The sequence below is a fragment of the Erpetoichthys calabaricus genome, chromosome 9, assembly GCF_900747795.2.
Source record: "Erpetoichthys calabaricus chromosome 9, fErpCal1.3, whole genome shotgun sequence".
Classification (NCBI taxonomy): Eukaryota; Metazoa; Chordata; class Cladistia; order Polypteriformes; family Polypteridae; genus Erpetoichthys; species Erpetoichthys calabaricus.
Genome location: NC_041402.2, coordinates 150262523 through 150282388, shown reverse-complemented (window position 1 = coordinate 150282388; position 19866 = coordinate 150262523). Strand labels below are relative to the sequence as shown.

The 19866-nt window shown below is 36.2% G+C and overlaps 1 protein-coding gene across 9 annotated transcripts in view; it reads left to right on the top strand.

Moving 5' to 3' along the window:
- The window catches only part of ncam1a (neural cell adhesion molecule 1a), a 765634-nt gene that overhangs the window by 706894 nt on the left and 38874 nt on the right, over positions 1-19866 (top strand). For 2 of the 9 annotated variants that reach the window (XM_051932381.1, XM_051932378.1), the window contains one exon: positions 4778-5693. The exons of the other annotated variants lie outside the window; for them this stretch is intronic. In XM_051932381.1, the coding sequence (XP_051788341.1) occupies positions 4778-4857 (80 nt within the window). In that variant the 3' untranslated portion in view covers positions 4858-5693. Of the gene's footprint in view, positions 1-4777; positions 5694-19866 lie in introns of those variants that run through there. 9 annotated transcript variants of the gene reach the window in all.

Sequence of the window (19866 nt, the reverse complement as noted above, 5' to 3'; positions counted from 1 at the left end):
TTTACTACTCACCTCAGCAGAAAACAAATGTTTAACTGGACTCAGTGAACATGTTGCTGCTCTGACTGAACGCCTGTTATATCGCACAAAGCTAGCTTTGATAGAAAGATAGAAAAGATAGAATTTGAATTGCGCTTTGCATTGAAATTCTAAAATTCCAAATGGCTGCTATAAAATGTTTGGAGGTGGGGGGCATAAATATTGCCCTTAATTTTGGGGTTGCGTTCTCACAGAGCTGCAAGCCTGCCACCCTGTTCAGTTAGAGAAACAATGAATATAGCCAACTCCCATTTTCTGAATTGTACCTTTTCATGAAGTTGCTTTTTTTTTTGGATGTTTAATGAACAATTTGCTAAATTTCTAAACAAGCAGTTTGGATTCTAAGCTTATTCAACAGATCTGTTTTTTAGCTTCATAAATTGTCCACTTTATGTCAGTAGTACATCCGGTATGAGCCATTGAAATGGGAGTTATCTTTGTTTATTGATCTCTGGGGTGTGCAGACTTGATATTTTGCATGCCAAAGCTTTAGCCATGATGACCCGTCTACGTTTTGATGAAACTGGAAAAGCAAGGGCAGCCGCATGAAACTGGGGCCTGCTTTCCCTAATGTTTGGGTTGATCCAGCCAAAGAGCTGTAGAGGTTGGAAGGATGACCAGGGCAGTGTTACAGAATTCAAAACAGATTTTAAAATATCTCCGTCTTTCATACATCCAGACTTTGCCCAAAAAAATAGGACGAGTAAATCCTGTACAAAGGTTTTCTTGCTTGTGTCTTAAAATAAGCTGTTAACAGAAACTGAGGTGTTGTCTTCTCTATAGAAAGACCAAAAGACAATATTAACACAAGATGAAATAGTCAGGAAAGTTCTTATTTTGTATATGAACACTCGTTTATTTTTGTGCTAAACTCAAGTGACAGTGGCCGTTTCAATTAAAGTCTGATATGAGTTTCCTTGCACATTCAGTATTCTGAACACCCTACTGGTAAAAAAATACACAATGTCTCCATTTAAAATACCTGTTTATTTTAAATACTGCAGTTCATGAATAATACAATGGAGAATTTGCATTTTTATTCATGCTTGGATGGGTATTATAAAAAGACAATGTTACAAGTAATATAAAGCTCTTTTTCAACAAAATTTTGCTGTCTGTGTGAAAAAAATGAATTAAAGTAGATGGTCTACACCCCACCCCCACCACCACCACTTTATGTTAGCGGGGAGAACCAACCTTGTTAAGATGACCATCCTTCCCAAATTGCTCTTCCTATTTCAAAGTATCCCCATATACATTAACAAAACATTTTTTAAGAAATTAGACCCAATCATAACTTCATTTATTTGGAATTCAAAGCATACACACTTCCAAAGGGCGACTCTACAGTGATGTAAAGCTGAAGGGGGCATGGAACTACATAGCTTTCAATTTTATTACTCAGTGGCACATATACAAGCTATAAAGACCTGAACATCAACACAAATTAATAAATATCCATAAATATGGTCTGCCATAGAAATAAAATTGTGTAGTACTTCTTTATATTCCCTGTTCTGTGCCCCAGTTAATACAAACTACCATCATTACACTAAAAATCCAATTGCCCTTCATTCTTTCAGAATATGGAATCAATGTAGGAAGCACTTTAAGACAGAAGAGCTTTTATCTTTTTCACCTGTACATAACAACCACCTTTTTCCACCCTCTCGAGTATATACACTATTCAATTTGTCGAAATGTTTGGGATTAAAGCACTTAGAAACTTTGCATCTTTGCATCCTACAATTATGTGTCAAATACAACTTCTGATCAACACAATTCCTCTACTACTTTCAAGCTAGAAACTTTGCTAAACAGAACCGTTCCAATTGTCCTCACCTTCCTCCTTGTTCTAATTCAGAAGAATTATTGATCAGTCTTGAAGACTCAGATAGCATGTCTACAATTTATAAAAATAATTTAAAGTCTCTCCCTTTCAAAGATCGTAGAATATATTGGAGAAAGGATCTGTCACTCAATATTTCAGAAAAGAAGTGGAAGGCAGCCATGCACAGAATACACTCAAGCTCCATATGTGCAAAGCATTCAGTCATTCAACTTAAAATCTTTTATTTAACGCATTTATCTTTTTAAAAATTTTCTAAAATGTTTTCATGTCAAAATTCAACCTGTGAATGTTGCAATCGAGCTCTAGCCTCACTGGTCCACATGTAGTGGGCGTGCAACAAATTAACAACACTTTGGACAAAAATCTTTGCATACCTATCAGACAGCCCTGGCGTCACAATCGCTCCTGACCCATTAACAGCTGCGTTTGGTGTACTTCCAGGCAGCCTTAAGGTGGATAACGGACAAACAAACTATAATTTCCTTTACTACACCACTATCATGTAGACTTGTCTTGCTCAACTGGAAGATTCCCACCCCACCACTCTTAAGTCAATGGGTAACCAATGTTCTATCCATCCATCCATTATCCAACCCGCTATATCCTAACTACAGGGTCATGGGGGTCTGCTGGAGCCAATCCCAGCCAACACAGGGCGCAAGGCAGGAAGGAAACCCCGGGCAGGGCGTCAGCCCACCACAGCCAATGTTCTATACTACCTGAAATTGAAAAACATGAAAATCTCACTGTTCAAAACGTTTTTAAAATATGGCAGGTTGTAATCAATAACATTTTAGAATAAGCTTCCATTTAGAGGAAAAGGATACTCTTCTTTTCTTGGTGCTTTTATAGGGTAGCTTCAGTTTCCAGATCCTCTCTCTTTCTCTCCCATGGTGGTCGGATTTTGCTTTGATTTGTTAAATTTGACTTGACTGTATGAAATATTATCTGTTTGTAATTATAATCATTAAAAATATATATTAAAAAAAGACTAATGAAAGATTTAGAAAGATTTACAGTCCTGAAGTATACTCAGTACTTTTAAAATGTATTTGTCTCACAAAAACTTATTTCCACATAAGTGCATTTTTTCCCTAGGCTGAAATCACATTATTCTATTTACGTAGCTAATATGATCATTGGCTTGACTTAAAACCGAGTGTGTCATTTCATTTCTTGTAGCACAATTCAGTATGCTGCTGCTACCCTTAATATTAAAGAGATTGAAGAAATGATTGCCCCTTTTTGCAGGCCTTGCTTATTTGTCTCTTTTTGAAATCCACAATTTTCCTTACAGGGTTGCAGGAAAAAGCATAAGCCAGGAACAAACCTTGAAATTGAGAGTTTTCTTTTTTATGCGCTTTCTTGAATCTTTTCATGTGCAGAAGTGTTAGGGTTGTGTCCTTCCAGATTTTCATGTAAATCTGTGGCAACTTCCACACTACTATATTTACATTTAAAAATGGTGTTTTTAAGTGAAAACGATTTCCATCCACACTAGCATTTGCTAATTGTTTACAAAAGTATCTTGGGCCTTCGAAAACACAGTAGTCGTCCACCTAAATTGGCCTTAATTATTTAACTTACTAAAACCAGTGATCCTTGCAGGAATGGTAACGCTAGCCACAGAATTTAACTCAAAACTGTAGTGATCAATAAACGATTTGCCAGTTTGTACAAATCGCAATTTAGATGTATACAAGCAGTGCTGGTGCTAGGTTATTTTGCACCCTAGGCCAGGCTTATTAGTGTGCCAACTGACTATTCGGTAACCAACCATTGCGGCTGGGTCCACCCCCCTCTTTTATGATCTACGCTATAGGCGAATGCCTAATATGCCTTAATGGTGGCGCTGGTCCTGCAAAAAAGCAAGCAACACAACAAGCGCCATGGAAAATAATTCTGCTATCTCCGCTATGTTCTAATATGTTTTTCTTCCATGAAGAGGTGACCAGTCAGGGAATGAGGTGCTGTATTGAGCAGGATCCAAACAGGGAATTGCCACATAATAAGCACATAAAATTCAGAACGTGATTGCCGTCAGCATTTTGTCCAGTCCAAGCCATGAAGCTGACCCAGTGATTTCTGAAGTTTCCGGCTCTAGAGAGCATTTTCTGACATCATGTGGCAGCTTTGGTTTCTGCTTCATTTAGAGGACACTTTTATCTAGAGTTACAAAATTGAACTAATTAGCATAGTAGGCAGGAATGCAATATTAAAATTAAACAATAGTCAAACATTATGATAACAGAAAAAAAAACAATTCACAAGACAAATTAAAATATGTAAAAAATGAATTTTGTGTCAATATATATGCAGCAAGGCCCAACAATTCACTGATACCTTTTAGTTTCAGTACTGGGTACGATGATCACTCATACGATATCCTTTCTTCCAGTGGAGGACTACTCTTTTTAATATATTGATCATTCAGTTTTGCATGGCTTTGCCAAGTTCAGTTAATTATTTGTCTGCTGAACATATATCAATACTTTTTCTGGCCTTCACACTCTGACCTTTGGCCTGTTGTAATGCTCCATACTGCTCCATGCTTTCCATTCATTGTTTTTTTGAAATTATTATTTGTACTAACACTTTTCTCTAACCTATGTTAAGTTAATTTCTGTTTACTTATGTTTTTGTATTTCTGACCTATTCTTTCTATCTTTTCTCCTTTTTTTTCTCTTTTTTTCTCTCTCTTTCTACTTTTCTTCCCCTATCCCCAATGGCCCTTTCCTTATGTTCATATGTGATTGTGGATGCCACCGGATCATCACATTTTCATGTACACCAAATTTCTGTGATTAATATTATTATTATTGTTATTACTGTTAATTGATGGATAATAATTACAATGCTTATCTTAACATGTCTTGGCACCTTCAGCAACCTTGGGGAGCTCATCTGTGACATACACCCTAGTTTCTTTAGTGTTTTCTGCTGTGACTGTGCTTTTACTGTCATAGACTTGCACTTTCCTTTTCTGTTATCTCTTTCACTAAAGAAAAGGGGAAATCAGTCCCGTCACATCAAAGCTGGCTATAGATTTTGTATGCCTTTTGATCCTCTTGCAACAATGATGATAAAAAAGAAGACTTTAGCTTATATGGAGCAGGGTGGGGTGGGAACCAAGATCCTGTGTAAGAATTACACTGGTCAGTAGCTCAGTGTTTTATATTAAAAGGAGAAACAAAATGTGAAGGAGGCAACAATCTTTATATTTGGATTCAAAACCACCAGGACTTAAGACGGACTTTTAAATCTTTTTTTTAACTTGTAACATTGTACAAAGTGCTCAACTGTGTTTAACAGAGCAAGCATGCTTCAGCTACCTAAAATGGAAATATTTCATACTAATTATAGAATTAATGATCAAGAGTATTTGTTCAACCAGTAGTTCTTCATGGGTTAATCTGACTATAGGTTGCCTGTTTTGACTATATCTTTTCATTATATATCTTTATTATTATGTTTAGTGTGGTCTCACAGCATTCTTTTATAAGCATCACTTAACATCCAAAAATCTGTACATATAAAATGATTTGTCATTTTTTTTAACTTGGACTTACACAAAAGAAATCAGTGACAAGCACTGTGCTGTTTAACTAAGGATTATCCAAGCTGATGTATATCTGTTTGCATTATGCTTTTCATATCTGAGTGTCCTGAAGATGATTTATTGGAGGAACACCAGTACATTGGCATAGCTGTGCTTGTGAAAATATGGTTGCATGAAAATGAAGATTGTTTCCACAGGTGCTGCTTCCAGCTCATTGAATAAAGAACAACAAGGTCCTGGAAAGACTCTGTACATATTTATCATTAACACAGAGATCCTTTAGCTGCCTACATTAAGGATGGTATTAGCCAGTGGTTTGCCTACCATAAACATCAATTTAGTTTGTTTTCATGAGACAATTATACTAGGGGTACTGCATTGTTATTTTTAGCATATATTTATTTTCATAGACGCAGCCAAACCTCTTTTTTGGACCTTATTTGTAAAACGAACATTACAATGAGTGTACAGTAAATATGACTTTGCAGAAAGATGAAAGTCAGTAGTTAAGAAATATTTATGAAATTAGTATCTACCACAAAATATGAAAGCACTATTAGTTCTGAGGTAATAAATCTGAATAGAGCTTGTCAGAATATATGTGTAGGAAATACTTTTTCAGCTGAAAGATTCTAATTTTCTTGTCAAAATCAAATTAAAATCAAGTATGTGAAAAATTCAGACTTTTCATTCTGACGTTACACTTTGAGAAACAAATTAAGAAATGAGCAGATACCCGAAATACATAATAATAGCTAACTGCATCACAGGTTTTTAAAAATATATTATTATTATTATTATTATATTTAAAGGTACTTTTTGGACACTATCATACAGCTCCAGGGCTCATTTATGACTTCCTGTTGTCAATGTAGATTTTCTCCAGTTTTTTTCCCACATCCCGCTGTCAGTAAATGTGGGTACTGTATATGCTTATGTATGGTTTTAGCCCTGCTTTGTGTCCAATACTGCCATGGCAGGTTCTGATTCCCATGATTTTGAACAGGATTAATTTAATTGAAATATAAGGATACATAGTTTAGTTCAGCCTCAATTTGTAGTCAACATACAAATCTGCCTACCTTAAATTTTAAAAATCATATATATATAAATCATATATATATAAAACATAGTTTACTGTCAAATAATGAAAAGAGTACGCGACACATGTTTTGCCCTTATTTGGGCTCATCAGGCGTACACGCTCCACTGCTCCCCTCGTGGGGATCGAACCTCAGACGTTACCTGGTAGGTAACCACCCATACAATCAGATTGTGTTTCAGACTATGAATACTATATATATATATATATATATATATATATATATATATATATATATATATATTTTAGGATTATATATAGTATATATATACTTATAAATATGTATTTTTTAGTACACACTATTAAGGATGATTCAGTTTATGTGAGTGCATAGCATACATGTAAAAAAGCCCCCTCATCCCTCGACTATGAAATGGAATAATTCAGCTTATTTTTGTATAGCACTCTTCACTAAGTGCAAGCACAGAGTGCAGTAGCAAGTGCTTAGGTAAAATGCAAGTATAAAATTAGCATATTACAAAATACAGAAGTAATACATGTAAAGACACAGATTTGTTTAAACATACAAGAAAACAAAGTACTTTGAAATGAATTTTTTAAAAGAAAACCAACAATATCTTCCATTAATTGATTGTTGAACTATGACCAGTTGACAATGGAGGAGAAGAAAAGAAAAATTAAGTCAGCAACATCCCTGCAGAAAATAAACCTGTGGGAGAGGAAGCCACAGTCATCTGTAACAGACAAAGATAAAAAAAAAAAAGTCAGACACAGTCCTGGAAATTTCGGCCCACTAGATGTCCACCCCCTCCTGGGCATTCTCTAATAGAGTCTGTGCTGGGCCGTTGAATTTGATGGCAGAATCTTTCCACCCAATAATTCCAAGGCTACCAGTATCTGAGATGACTTTTCCATGGGCAGCAAAGCAGCTTGGCAGTAGAGCAGTGGCGCCAACTGTCACAACAACATCCAAAGAAGAAAAAAAGAATACAGAAGAGTTAGTAATGATTCATTTTTACTGTCATAGAAATGACTAACAAAGATGCAATATGTACAGCTAATCAGCAGCTCTATTCAGGGTATGCTAGACTAAAGTAGTGAGTCTTCATCCAGGATTTAAAAGCTAAAACTTAAGGGGCACTTTTTATGTGAATTAATAAACTGGAGTAATGCATAGAAGAATCCTATGGAGGTACATTCTCTAAGCAAATACCATCAATTCAAATTAAGTCATTGAATTAGCTACTGTATCATTTAATTCATTTAAATATGCCAATAATAGCAAACTTAGTTTTATATATTTTTAATTTAAAATTATGCAAAAGGCAAAACCTCACAAGGATGCCTTTCATCAGATGTGATACACACAACTTACACCAATTGTTGGTTAATATTCAATGATTTTTATATGTGCATGGAGAAAATATACTTTATGTTGCAAGGTGCAGTTTAGAAATAAAAAAAAAATTGTTTTTCAATGGGCTGCTTGTCTTTCAAACTTTGTCAAGTACATCCTCCAGATTCCTCCAGTATTCCATAAACTTGTATGTTAAGTTTACTAGGCAACTCGAAATTGCCCTGGTAGGACTGAGTAATGCCTATGCCTGTCAAGTGTCCCACTCAGAGTAGGCTTTATCTCCCCGTAATCCTTCAGTTGGAAAAGAAGGTTAAATTGATTAAAGCATTATGCTGATAGATTAGTTCTACAGGATGTGTAGTGTAGTGGCTAAGGTATTGTTCTTTTAAACCATCAGTCTGCCACTTTATTCCCACATCTGACTCACTGTAAAGGCCTGACTGAGTAAGTCATTTGAACTGCACTTTCTCCAATAGTCAATAGCATAATGTTCTCATTTTATAAGTCACCTTGAATAAAGACATCGAGCAAATATAGCATAATAAAAAAAAAATGCAGTGTCTGATCTCATACGTTTGATATGACTGAATCAGTTAAAGATGGAAAAAGATATGAATCAAGCGCTTGTCCTCCATATCTGTGATTTTACATTGATTGCAGGTATTGGCAACCAAGTGTGAATGAACCAAAAGACAACACAACAAAGACACCAAAGAGAAACTGTTTGTGCTTCCAACTTGCTGTTTCACTGTATCTTTCCTAGTACAATCCATCCATCCATCCATTTTCCAACCCGCTGAATCCAAACACAGGGTCTCGGGGGTCTGCTGGAGCCAATCCCAGCCAACACAGGGCACAAGGCAGGAACCAATCCCGGGCAGGGTGCCAACCCACCGCAGGACACACACAAACACCAAGCACACACTAGGGCCAATTTAGAATCGCCAATCCACCTAACCTGCATGTCTTTGGACTGTGGGAGGAAACCGGAGCGCCCAGAGGAAACCCACGCAGACACGGGAAGAACATGCAAACTCCATGCAGGGAGGACCTGGGAAGCGAACCCAGGTATCCCAACTGCGAGGCAGCAGCGCTACCCACTGCGCCACCGCGCCGCCCTAGTACAATCCGCTCAAAGGAAATATTAACAGAAAATAAATAAAAAACTTAAGGCAACATTTTGTGCCATCAAAAAAAAAATTAATTTATTTGAGTTCTGCAAAAAATAGTGTTCTCGTTTCCCGAGGGGCAGTTTGCCAGCTGATAAATGATGACGTGTAAATGGCGAAGGCAATATTTTTTACCAGTTTGTGCAAATGTCACCATTTTTATTGTGTTATTTGCACATTCAGAGTGTATGATACAAATTATGTGTGTTACATGATAGATAACCACAGAACTTTAATTCTTTAAATTTACAAAGAAACTTTTTTTTTGTGAAGTTGGCATGAACATGCTGAATAGTTTTCACTTTTGAAACAAATTTGTTCAAAAATTATTATGTCAAATTCTTAAAAGCATCAGCCATCCCAATATCTTGTTTAATTGGTCTCATGTTGACCATCAGTGAGTCTCAAGTGGATAAGGAATTTAACTCATATGCATACTTTTTCAAGGCCACATAGCACCATTCCTATTTGACAATCATACAAGTAAAAGTGTCAAAGTGGTTCTTCGGGATGATGCCATAGGGCAGGGGTGGGCAATGTCGGTCCTGGAAAGCCACAGTGGCTACAGGTTTTCATTCCAACCCAGCTGCTTAATTAGAAACCAATCCTTGTCAATCTCAGGCCTTATTTAATTTTACGGCCTGTTAGTCTGCAATGTAAGGTTCTTATATCGTAGATTTTTTCCTTTCCATGGATGTCATCCAAATGAGTTGAAGCCTAAAACGTATAATTTTCAGTCTGTCACATTTTTCTATTAAGTTTTTTATTAAATCAAACAGTGCATGTTGAACACATACAGTTGTAAATGGAAACAAGCTAGATTGAGAACTGCTGGTTGCTTTGTCATTTACATCTTATTACTAAATAAGGAGCTATTAAAAACACTGAATGCAGCTGTTTAAGATTGAAATAAGCAATTAAGGGTGAGGATCCTTAACAAGCGAGGCAACTAAAATGAAGCATCAAAATGTCACTTAAGCAATAAGTGCTTCTTCAGCAATAATTGACTTCTAATTAAGAAACTGGGTTGGAACAAAAAATCTGCAGCCACTGCAGCTCTCCAGGACCGACATTGCCCACCCCTGCCATAGGGTAACTATTTTGGGTTTCCAAAAGAATCATCTGCGTGAAAGTTCCAGATAGAACCTTTATTTGTATAGGCTCCATAAATAACCATGAACATCTGGTAGCAGATATGTGAATACCCATGGTGTCATGTATTTAGAAAACTGTTGCTACAGACAATAACATAGGCACACTTCAGGTTTGCGTCCCACCATTCATTAAAGATTTCTGTTTTGTCCACATATCTGACACTTTTCAAAGTTCAAAGAACTAATTTCATAAGAAAAGAACCCTTCACAGAATAAAATGTTTCTTTGTCAAGCAAAGGTCCTATGAGGAACCACACAACCCATTAAAATGCCATTGCAGAATCTCATTAACAGATGTATCCTTTAATTACAATGGAGGTTGTGTTATTTAGGGGAAAATTATTACTGCACATTGTTCTTCAAACAATTTCCATTTTTGTTCTTTTATCCATGTTTTTCTGTTTTGCCTTATGTTTAGTCTTAAGTGTATATTAATCAAGTTACTACTCACTCTTTAACAACTGAATAATATGCATTGGCATAATTTGTCATATGGCATAGAAGTATCTGGGAACTTTTAGCTGGGCAAACATTTAGTATGCTTAGAGGAAACAAAAAGGGGCAATTTTTCAAAGTGGAACAGTTGCAAATCTGTAAAAGATTGCTCCTTGAAATAATGGTCCTTGTGATTGGCTTTTGTATTGGAAAAAAAGCATTTAGTAATTTACATGAAATAATGAACTTATTAACTTATGAACTTAATGAACTTATTAACTTATTATTAAGCAAAATAACATGATGAAGAAGTGGTTGATTATGGTACCTCATTTCAAAAGGAGTCTTTTCACCATTTGTGTAAAGTTACTGTCTGGAATTGCCAGAATTTGCCAGGACAAACTCTGTCCCACTCAAGATGAAAAAAATGAAATAAGCAGGTACAATAAATATTGAATTCCTTGCATAAAAATGTTTGTAATAGTATAGTGTTCACAACAAAAAAGAAAATAATATCTGAATAAAAAAGTATCTTCAGTTACCAAATTTAATTTCATTAAACAAGGTGTCAAAGCAGAGTAGTGCTTAGGTCCACTTGTTGATGTTTTCAGGAGACTGAGCTGGAATCCTGCCATAGCCATTATTTTGCTCAATCAGCATGTTTTGGTTTCTGGCTGTTCTCCCAAAGATATATAGCTTAAATTAAATGGTGACTGTAAACTGGTCCAGTGTGAGTAAAAGTAATTGTATGTGTAAGTGGCCTTGTGCCCAGTTCCTCCACCATTTACTATGGAATCCCTCAGTGCTGAAATTGAATTAAGCTGGCATTGTAGATGGATGAACCTTTAATTGCTCATCTTTTTCTTGCTGCTGAAATTGTATGAGATAATGCCAATAGTTAATGAATTAATGAAAATGGTTGAACATTAGACAATACAGTAGGTGTTGAAAGTTACAGAGACCTTACTACTGATTTAATAAGATTAATGTTAACAAAGTACATACTGTACAAATGTATAATGAACTTGTAAATGTCTGTGAACAAAAGCATACAAGCTTCTCTGCAAATATAGATAATTCTTTCCCTCATTCAAGTTGTCCATGCTGCTGCAGTGTGCCAGGAAAATGCATTCCTTAGTTGTTATTTGGTGACATCATAAGAAATTTCAAGGCATATGACTAATTCTTGCAGTATGAGAGATATGTATGGCTATACTGGTGCAGAGTATTGTAACACATTATTCTCCATTCAGGAAATCATAAAATATTTTCAGGCTGAATGGGTGAGAAATTGTAAAGCTGGCTGGTTATGCACTCCATTTCCTGAAACAAAGTTTAGTCATTTTATTATGACTAATCAACCCAAAACAGCAAGATACTGTACGTCACATAGTGTAAAGTAAAACCTCTCTCTTAGATCAATGGAGGAAGGTGACAGCCTGATCTTGAGTAGTGTCCTGACCCCCTGTCCAAAGTGAGTGCTACTGCCTACTGTGGTTATGGAGGTGCTGAAAGGAAAGTTACAAAAACACTTCATTGAGGATAGAGGGGAGAGTCTTCTGCCTGCATTAAGTAGCTGAGTTTAACTGATATAAATCAGGTTGATTAACAATGAAGCTTCTTTGCAAGGTTTCTTACATGCCACTAGAGTGCGATAGATAGATAGATAGATAGATAGATAGATAGATAGATAGATAGATAGATAGATAGATAGATAGATAGATAGATAGATAGATAGATAGATAGATAGATAGATAGATAGATAGATAGATAGATAGAATATTCATCAGTCCCGAAGGAAATTGCAGAGTTATAGCAGCAGACAAACAAAAGGCACAAATATGAATATAATAGTACAATGTAGTCATGATAATCTTGAGTATGCCAACAAGGTAAAACCACACATATAAGAATTATCCACAAGTAAATTAACAAAGTGTATGTATGTAAGTGTGAAGTGATTAGAATTGCACATATTTGTAAGTTAACCGTTTCACAGTATAGTATGTCAGTCATTGGCACAGTATGTTAGCACAGTATATTGCACATAACATCATTGTCTGTTAAGATGTCTGGCAGACCAGCTCAGTACCATTCAGTACATAGGAAACAATACCTCCTTGGCTGAGGGTCACTCATTATGAAGCCTTTTGACTGTTAGTATAAACAACTTACAGAAGCTCTGTATTTCTCGTTTTTTTTTTTTTTCTGAAATTGTTTCCTGGTTACTACTCTTATTTAAAATTAGATTTGATCTGGCTTGTCACTAATAGTAGCCACTAGGAATCGGATAAATTATATTTTAAATGGATTTTAAATTTAACGACAAACTGCAATGCATGCAAACCCAGGCGCCGGCTTGTGTTGCCTGCAATTCAAATGGGCTGTGAACTCGGATGGAGTCACGAAGAGGAAGGCTGCCTTATGTCTGTGACACCTGAAACAGCAAGAGACACTAAGAACATAAAAGTGGGGTGTATTAAATACTCCCATAATCAGCTACTTGCCCTGCAATCACGAACGCCTAAGCAGCTCAGTTACAATTTACCACAGGAGCTGTTTGTTCAGCTGGGCCTGCCAACGACCTCAGGAAGCAGAGCCTTCTTGTGTTCAGCCTGTGTGTTGGTACTACACTTAAGCCTGCTATTCAGATGCACCCCAAGGTATCTGTATGTCCTCACCATCTCCACGTCTTCACCATCAATGAGAACATCACAGAGGCAGAGTACAGTTGTCTGAGCTAAAACTCTAGAACAGAAATAGGGTTAAATGGGTATTGCTAAATAACAAAGCCCAAATTAGGAGCTTGCTGCGAAACCTTATTCTAGGGCATAAATGAGAAAGCAATACATTAGGCAAAATTTCAAAAACAATTAAAACAACAACTTCAATAAGACCTACAGACATACCTTGCTACTATGGTCACTCATGGGCACAACTGGCCAAGATGTATAGCTTATAAACAAGTACAGACAGGAAACTTAGCATCGGGTCCTGATTTCATTCTCATTTTCCCTTTAAGTTCTCCTTTTATCACTTTGTTTTCTGTACTTATTCATTTCAAATAGAGCCCCACATTGCTGAGATTTTCTGACAGAATTAGGCACAAACATTGGAGAGAATGCCAAACCATTGCAAGTTATGCTTACCCGCATGAACACACAGCCAGTTCAGAGTTGTCAATCCACCTGACACACACATCATTGAGAGAGAAAATCCACAAGGGGTGAAAGTTAAAAGGAACTTGGGCTTAATTTGAGTTGCTGAAAGGCAGCAACACCAACTTCTTTAATGCCATGTTGCCCCATACTGTGAAAAATATGGCAAATGTTTATTAATTATATTATCGTTATTGTGTGTTAAATTGCTTTCTATCCAAAATCAAAACAACTTTTAAATGAACACAAGCCAAACATTGCCATTTTCATATGTACAGATTAATTTGTTATTGAATCTTCTTAACCCTGTTCAGACTCATAGTTGCTGAAGCAGCTCTTGGAGAACAGCAAGAGCCAGTCCTGCACAAGGAGTCCTGAAAAAGGTACCAGTCCACCAGAAGCCACACTCCCAACATGCTTACAGTCACTCACACAGGGCCAGTGTAGGGTTTCAATTTGCACAATGTACATGTCTTTGAAATATGTAAGGAAAACTGATGTATTCGGAGATCAGCTCATGTAGAGAAAGTTTCACATAGATATTTGTACATCAAGTTACACCCCATAAATTTCTGCTAAATATCATTAATAAATCATATAAACTGTACAGTATGTACTTTGAAAACATCTGCCTATTCTTTACTTTATTCTCTTTTGGGGGTCACAAGGCACCAGGGGCCTCATGTATAATGCCATGCGTAGAATTCGCACTATAACAGGGCATACAGACAAAAGCGGAAATGTTCGTACGCACAAAAAAATCCAGATGCATAAATCTGTGCGAACGCCAACTTCCATGTTCTTCCTCTACATAAATCCCGGTGAGCGTGAAAGTAACGCACTTGCACACGCCTGTTGTCCCACCCCAAATCCTCCTAGAATTATGCCTCTTTGAATATGCAAAGCAATATGAATAGCCCTTAAGTTCAGCCTTCTGTGAAAAGACAATGGCAAAGACACGGAGGAAAATAGAAGAATTTCAGCGAATACCAAGTGGAGGCAAGGAAAAACTTACTATTTGTTGGTTTAAACAGTGGTATAATCAACAAAAGGAAGTTGATCGAGTGACATAGAGTGTCGGAGAAACTCAAAAGCTCAAGTTCAGAAGGATGCACAGTGCCCGAAATAAAAAAGAAGCGGTCAGATATCAAAGTCGCCGTGAAAAGGCGAGTCATAGCCCACCGTCTGAGTGTCATATGAAAACTTATTAGGGTACAGAGAAAAGAAAAAAAAATAGGGACACAGTGGGGAAAAAAGCTTGAAATGCCAACTTTAATCTCGAAATTTCCACTTCAATCACATATTTTATTTTGTCATTAAAGTAGAACATCATAAACTTCATCTTTAAATCGTTTCATTTACTAGTCTCACAAATACCATTGTAACTAAAGTAGCACATTAAATACTTTGTTTTGTTTGTGTTCTTCTATGTGTTCTATGTGTGTGAATCACTATGTGCTTCTTAAACAGACTTTCTCTTCCTCCGACAGGACACAGAATCCATTACATTCATGATATTACAGCTCTCTGAATAATTAAAATACTGAGATGTATACTTGATATCATTTTCATGATGATAGGAATTAAAGCATGCTATTAAACATGGGAACACAATGATGCAGTGATAGTGACAAGCAGGCGTCTCGCCCACAGATTGTTCCTGCCTCCCACAAGATGCTTGCTGCGCTGTGCATGACCTTCGATGAAATAATTTATTGCAGCAGTACTGTCTCTTTCAAACGTACTAACCCCCAATTCCTGTCCTTCCTTTCTTTCTCCAAGTAATCAATCGCCACACAATCAGCTCTGTAATAGATGTCAAGTCATCTGTAAACTTAGAATGCAGATTCTTCAAAACTTTTAAGGAACATTGAAATATCTTTGTAGTACATGTTTAATTATTCTATCCATCTATCTTTCCAGTGTCGCGCCAGCCCCAGCAAGAATAGAACGCGAGGCAGGAACAATCCCTGAACTAGCTAGCGCTGCGCCACTGTGTCCTCACATGTTTAATTATCAACAATATAGATTATTTAAATGATGGTAACATTTTTTTTGTATACTGTAATAAACATATTTTGCTGCATTTCATCTTAAAAATGATATCGTCATCATATGTAAATACGCGCTTTATAAAGTGGCTCAGGTTGTGCAATATTATAACTGTATTGCAAGTTTACAGTGAGGTAATTGTACATGTAAATACAAACAGTTCTATAAGGAGCACTTGATGGACTGATTGAGTGCGTTTATAGTTCTTGGGATGAAACTGTTTCTGAACCACAAGGTCCCTACAGGAAAGGCTCTGAAGTGTTTGTCAGATGAGAGCAGTTCAAATAGCGAATGGCTGAGACAGCATGTGCTTGATGATGTATACTAGTAATTCTCTTTCCAATCAGCTGCTCCGAGTGGTGCAGTGAGAGCAATATGGAAAAAGATGATCCGTTGTGGCAACCCCTAACGGGAGCAGCTGAAAGTAGAAGAAGAAGGTGCAGTGAGAATAACAACGCTAAAGCAGCTATGGTATTTAGAATAGTTTGGCCATTCCGTGGACCATTATATTGTTACAGGTTAATTACAATCCGATGCCTTAAACTAATGAACAATATGCGGTTATAATTTCAGTGTATTTGATAAAGCCGGCGTTGTGGATGTAAAAAAGAAAGGGAAACCACCCAGGAACAACAGCACACCAAGCAGAGAACTTGCGTATGCCAAGGTTGGAGCTACCGTGAAAATGTGCGTGGCTTTATGCCAAGTTTAGGTTTTATACATTGCGATTTGAGCGTGGAAACGGGCATACGCAACATTTTTGTGTGTATGCACCATTTATACATGAGGCCCCAGGTCACTTAATCCAGCAGATTTTAATAAAGTTAATTTCCACAGCATCAGATTTTGATTCAGGAGTATTCTTTTGAAATGTGTAATAGTGGTGGGCAGTCACAAGCTGAAACGGGCCTTATGTAGAATGAATATCAAAAACAATGAGTGCATGCCAAGACAATGAAAACTATGTAAGGCTTGACTCCAGTTGATTTTCCTTTAACATTCATGTTAAAGTAATATTTCACATATAAATGGATCATATTATTGAAAATGCTTTTTTCTTCATAAATGATAATAGAATGCAAAAAATCTTATTTATGTAAGCAAATAACTAAATATTAGCACTGGGGCAAATCAGGATATAAAAATAGCAAAATACTGAGAAATTTGTGTTAACCAGGCATGGGTAAGCATGAATTTGAAAAAACTGGAAATGGCTTAAGCCTTAATCAAAAATCCAATAAAAAAAGAAAAGGAGTACAAATGCAGGAGCTTACAAGATTGCAAAAATGTGTTATCACCATTAAGCAAGACTCAAGTAATAAAATGTGCCCATAAGCTTGTCTGACACTGTATTCACATAAACAGGTTGTTTGTATTCATGCAGCTCAATGCTGTGGATTGTTCATTTTACATTAGTAAATGGCATAATGCAGTATTCATATGTGGAAAACCCAGCATAGACCAAGCAGAAGAATTATTTGCAATCTAGAACATAGTATCTTATTGTGAAAGCAGTCCACCAATGTATTTTTAAGCCCATTACATGAGTTGGGGGATGGCGGCAGTGTCCATTTCTGATGCATTGTACCCTGAAAGGGACAATAATTCAGTAGTCCATCACATGGCACACTAATGCTCACACCCATACTCACTCATACTTTACCAATAGAGTCACCCTTCAGCCTAGCCAAAATATCTGCAAGATCTATGCAGATAGTTTTAAACAAAAAAATGAAGCTAGGTCCCTGGAGTTGTGAGGAGCATTATTAAACACTGCCCCAAGAAGGAACAGACCGCTTTCCAAAATGTAATCTTTTAAATCTGAATAATTTTATTAGTTTTTAGGATGACCTTCTTGGCGATGTGGCATTGCCTGCTAACTGCCCATATCATAGTACATTGTTTTATAATTACATGTACTGTATTGTCATTATCAAAAATAATCTTCAAACAGTAATTTAATAGGGATAAAACATCTAACCTTCGTTGATGGTCAACTCATATGCTCCTTTGTTTTCATATAATGAACCATTTCTAAGTAGATTGTATGATCATGTAGCAATAAAGTATAACCTGTGTTTTTTCTTTCTTGTTTTATTTGGGTATATATATGGTGATGTTTTTAAATTAAACTGTATAAATCTCTTCTTCAAATGTATGCAGCAAAGATGTAGTTCATTTGCATGAAAACTGTCATTTTTATTTCTGCCTACTTAAATTGAAGTAAAAAGCATTACCATTAGTCTCTGACTCTTGGTGTACATAATAGTACTGCATTTACTGGCCAAACTTTATTTCTTTTGTTTCATTTTGCAGCGAGAAAGCACTGGAGCGCAAAGGTTTCATGTTTTAAATGAATAAAATCCTGCAGATTCAGAATCCCAAGAAGCCAGAAATATTTTTATGTAGGGAAAAATAAAACATTTGTCATTCCATCCTCTTACTTTTGGGCATGTTTGTAAGAAAAAAAATAATTTTATTTGTTATGAGTTAGAATCCAGAGCTCCATAAATTACAGGTCAGAGAGGATATTTTTTAAAATATCAATCGATTTTGACATTCCAACCATTCTTCCCAAGGATTTTTTTTCTCGTGTTCAACTTGAAGAATTTCAGTTTAGAAGCAGTTTAGCCCTTTCTTAATTTGTTTTGTATTTGCTAAGCTGCATCTTGTTAAAAATGGTCTTTAGATGAATTTTGTGAGGGCTGCTATTACTGCTATTACATGGTCGCATGGGTTTACTCTGAGCACTTGTTAAGTTAATTGTTGACTCTAAATTGTCCTGCTACAACTGAATGTTGGTACATGTGTATTAGTGTTGTGTAGTATTTAAAATGGAACTGTACCAGCGTTATCTTACTAGGTTTAATGTTTTAAATTAATAAAATCCTGAAGAATCCCAAGAAGTTAATTTGATTGCATACTGGCACCTTGTGCTGTAAGCAACCCAACACCCCACAACTTACCCAACTCTTTGAAGAAATATTAGTATTTTAGTTTAGTCAAAACTCTAAAGGGCGCCAGCTCTTAGAAGCAATATTTGTATTTTAGTGCACTTGGAACTCCATTGCTAGTGTATATGTGAGTGTGCCCGATTCTCAGACTAGATTTGGGGTCTGCTTTCTGTCTGATATTGCCAGAGGCTCTGGCTCCCTGTAGTCAACAACGTGAATTGAGAAAATGGAAGGAAGGAAGAATTCACTTAAACACCAGAAGTACAGTTCCTATAATTGTTTTAATAGTAAAGTAATAAATAGTAAATATGGATTTTCTTTGCTTTGTGTACCTCATTAATCCTGTCAAATAAGTGGACTTTTGGAAATATCGTCTTAGGGGAAGTAATTGGGTTGTCCATTCTAACAGTCTGCACACATTCCTGCTTCTTGGAAAAGTGGGAAACAAGCTGTTTTTCTTCTTTCTTCTAACAACATGATTTTGAGTACCCAAACACAAAGAAACAGATAGCTATTCCATTTCCAAGTAATTATAGATTGGATGCTGTAAATGGCTTTTAGACCCGAGTTACACAAGATTACTCTCAGTAAAGCTTTTTGGTAAACCAATCAGCATAGGCAGGTTGCATTAAAAAAATGTAGAGATCTACAATTTTGAGTACAGTAAAATTGGCAGGTTCTCAATTTGGTAAGTGTGCCACTTCTGCATTAAAGACATTTATCTTGCTGCCATAGGCTGCTTGCTTTGGTGGAACTCGTGCTGTCAAGACCTGCATTTGAATTAGTATGATTTGAAAAGTAGTCTGCAAAAAACAACAGCAAAAGCCAAGCTGATCCAGCTAGTTTTTGAAACATATAAGGATGGAAATTCGCTCTTATAAGATTCTGGGCCTTTCAATATGAAAATACAGTTCTTGATAAATTTTGACACATTCCAGACACATTATGATTATATAGCACGCGTGCTATAATCATATTATTTCTTATTGTTTTTTGAGTAACAAAGCATTACTTTAATAAATGATATACTTCATATGATTCAAAGGGGTTTTCACTTGGATGACATTGTACTGT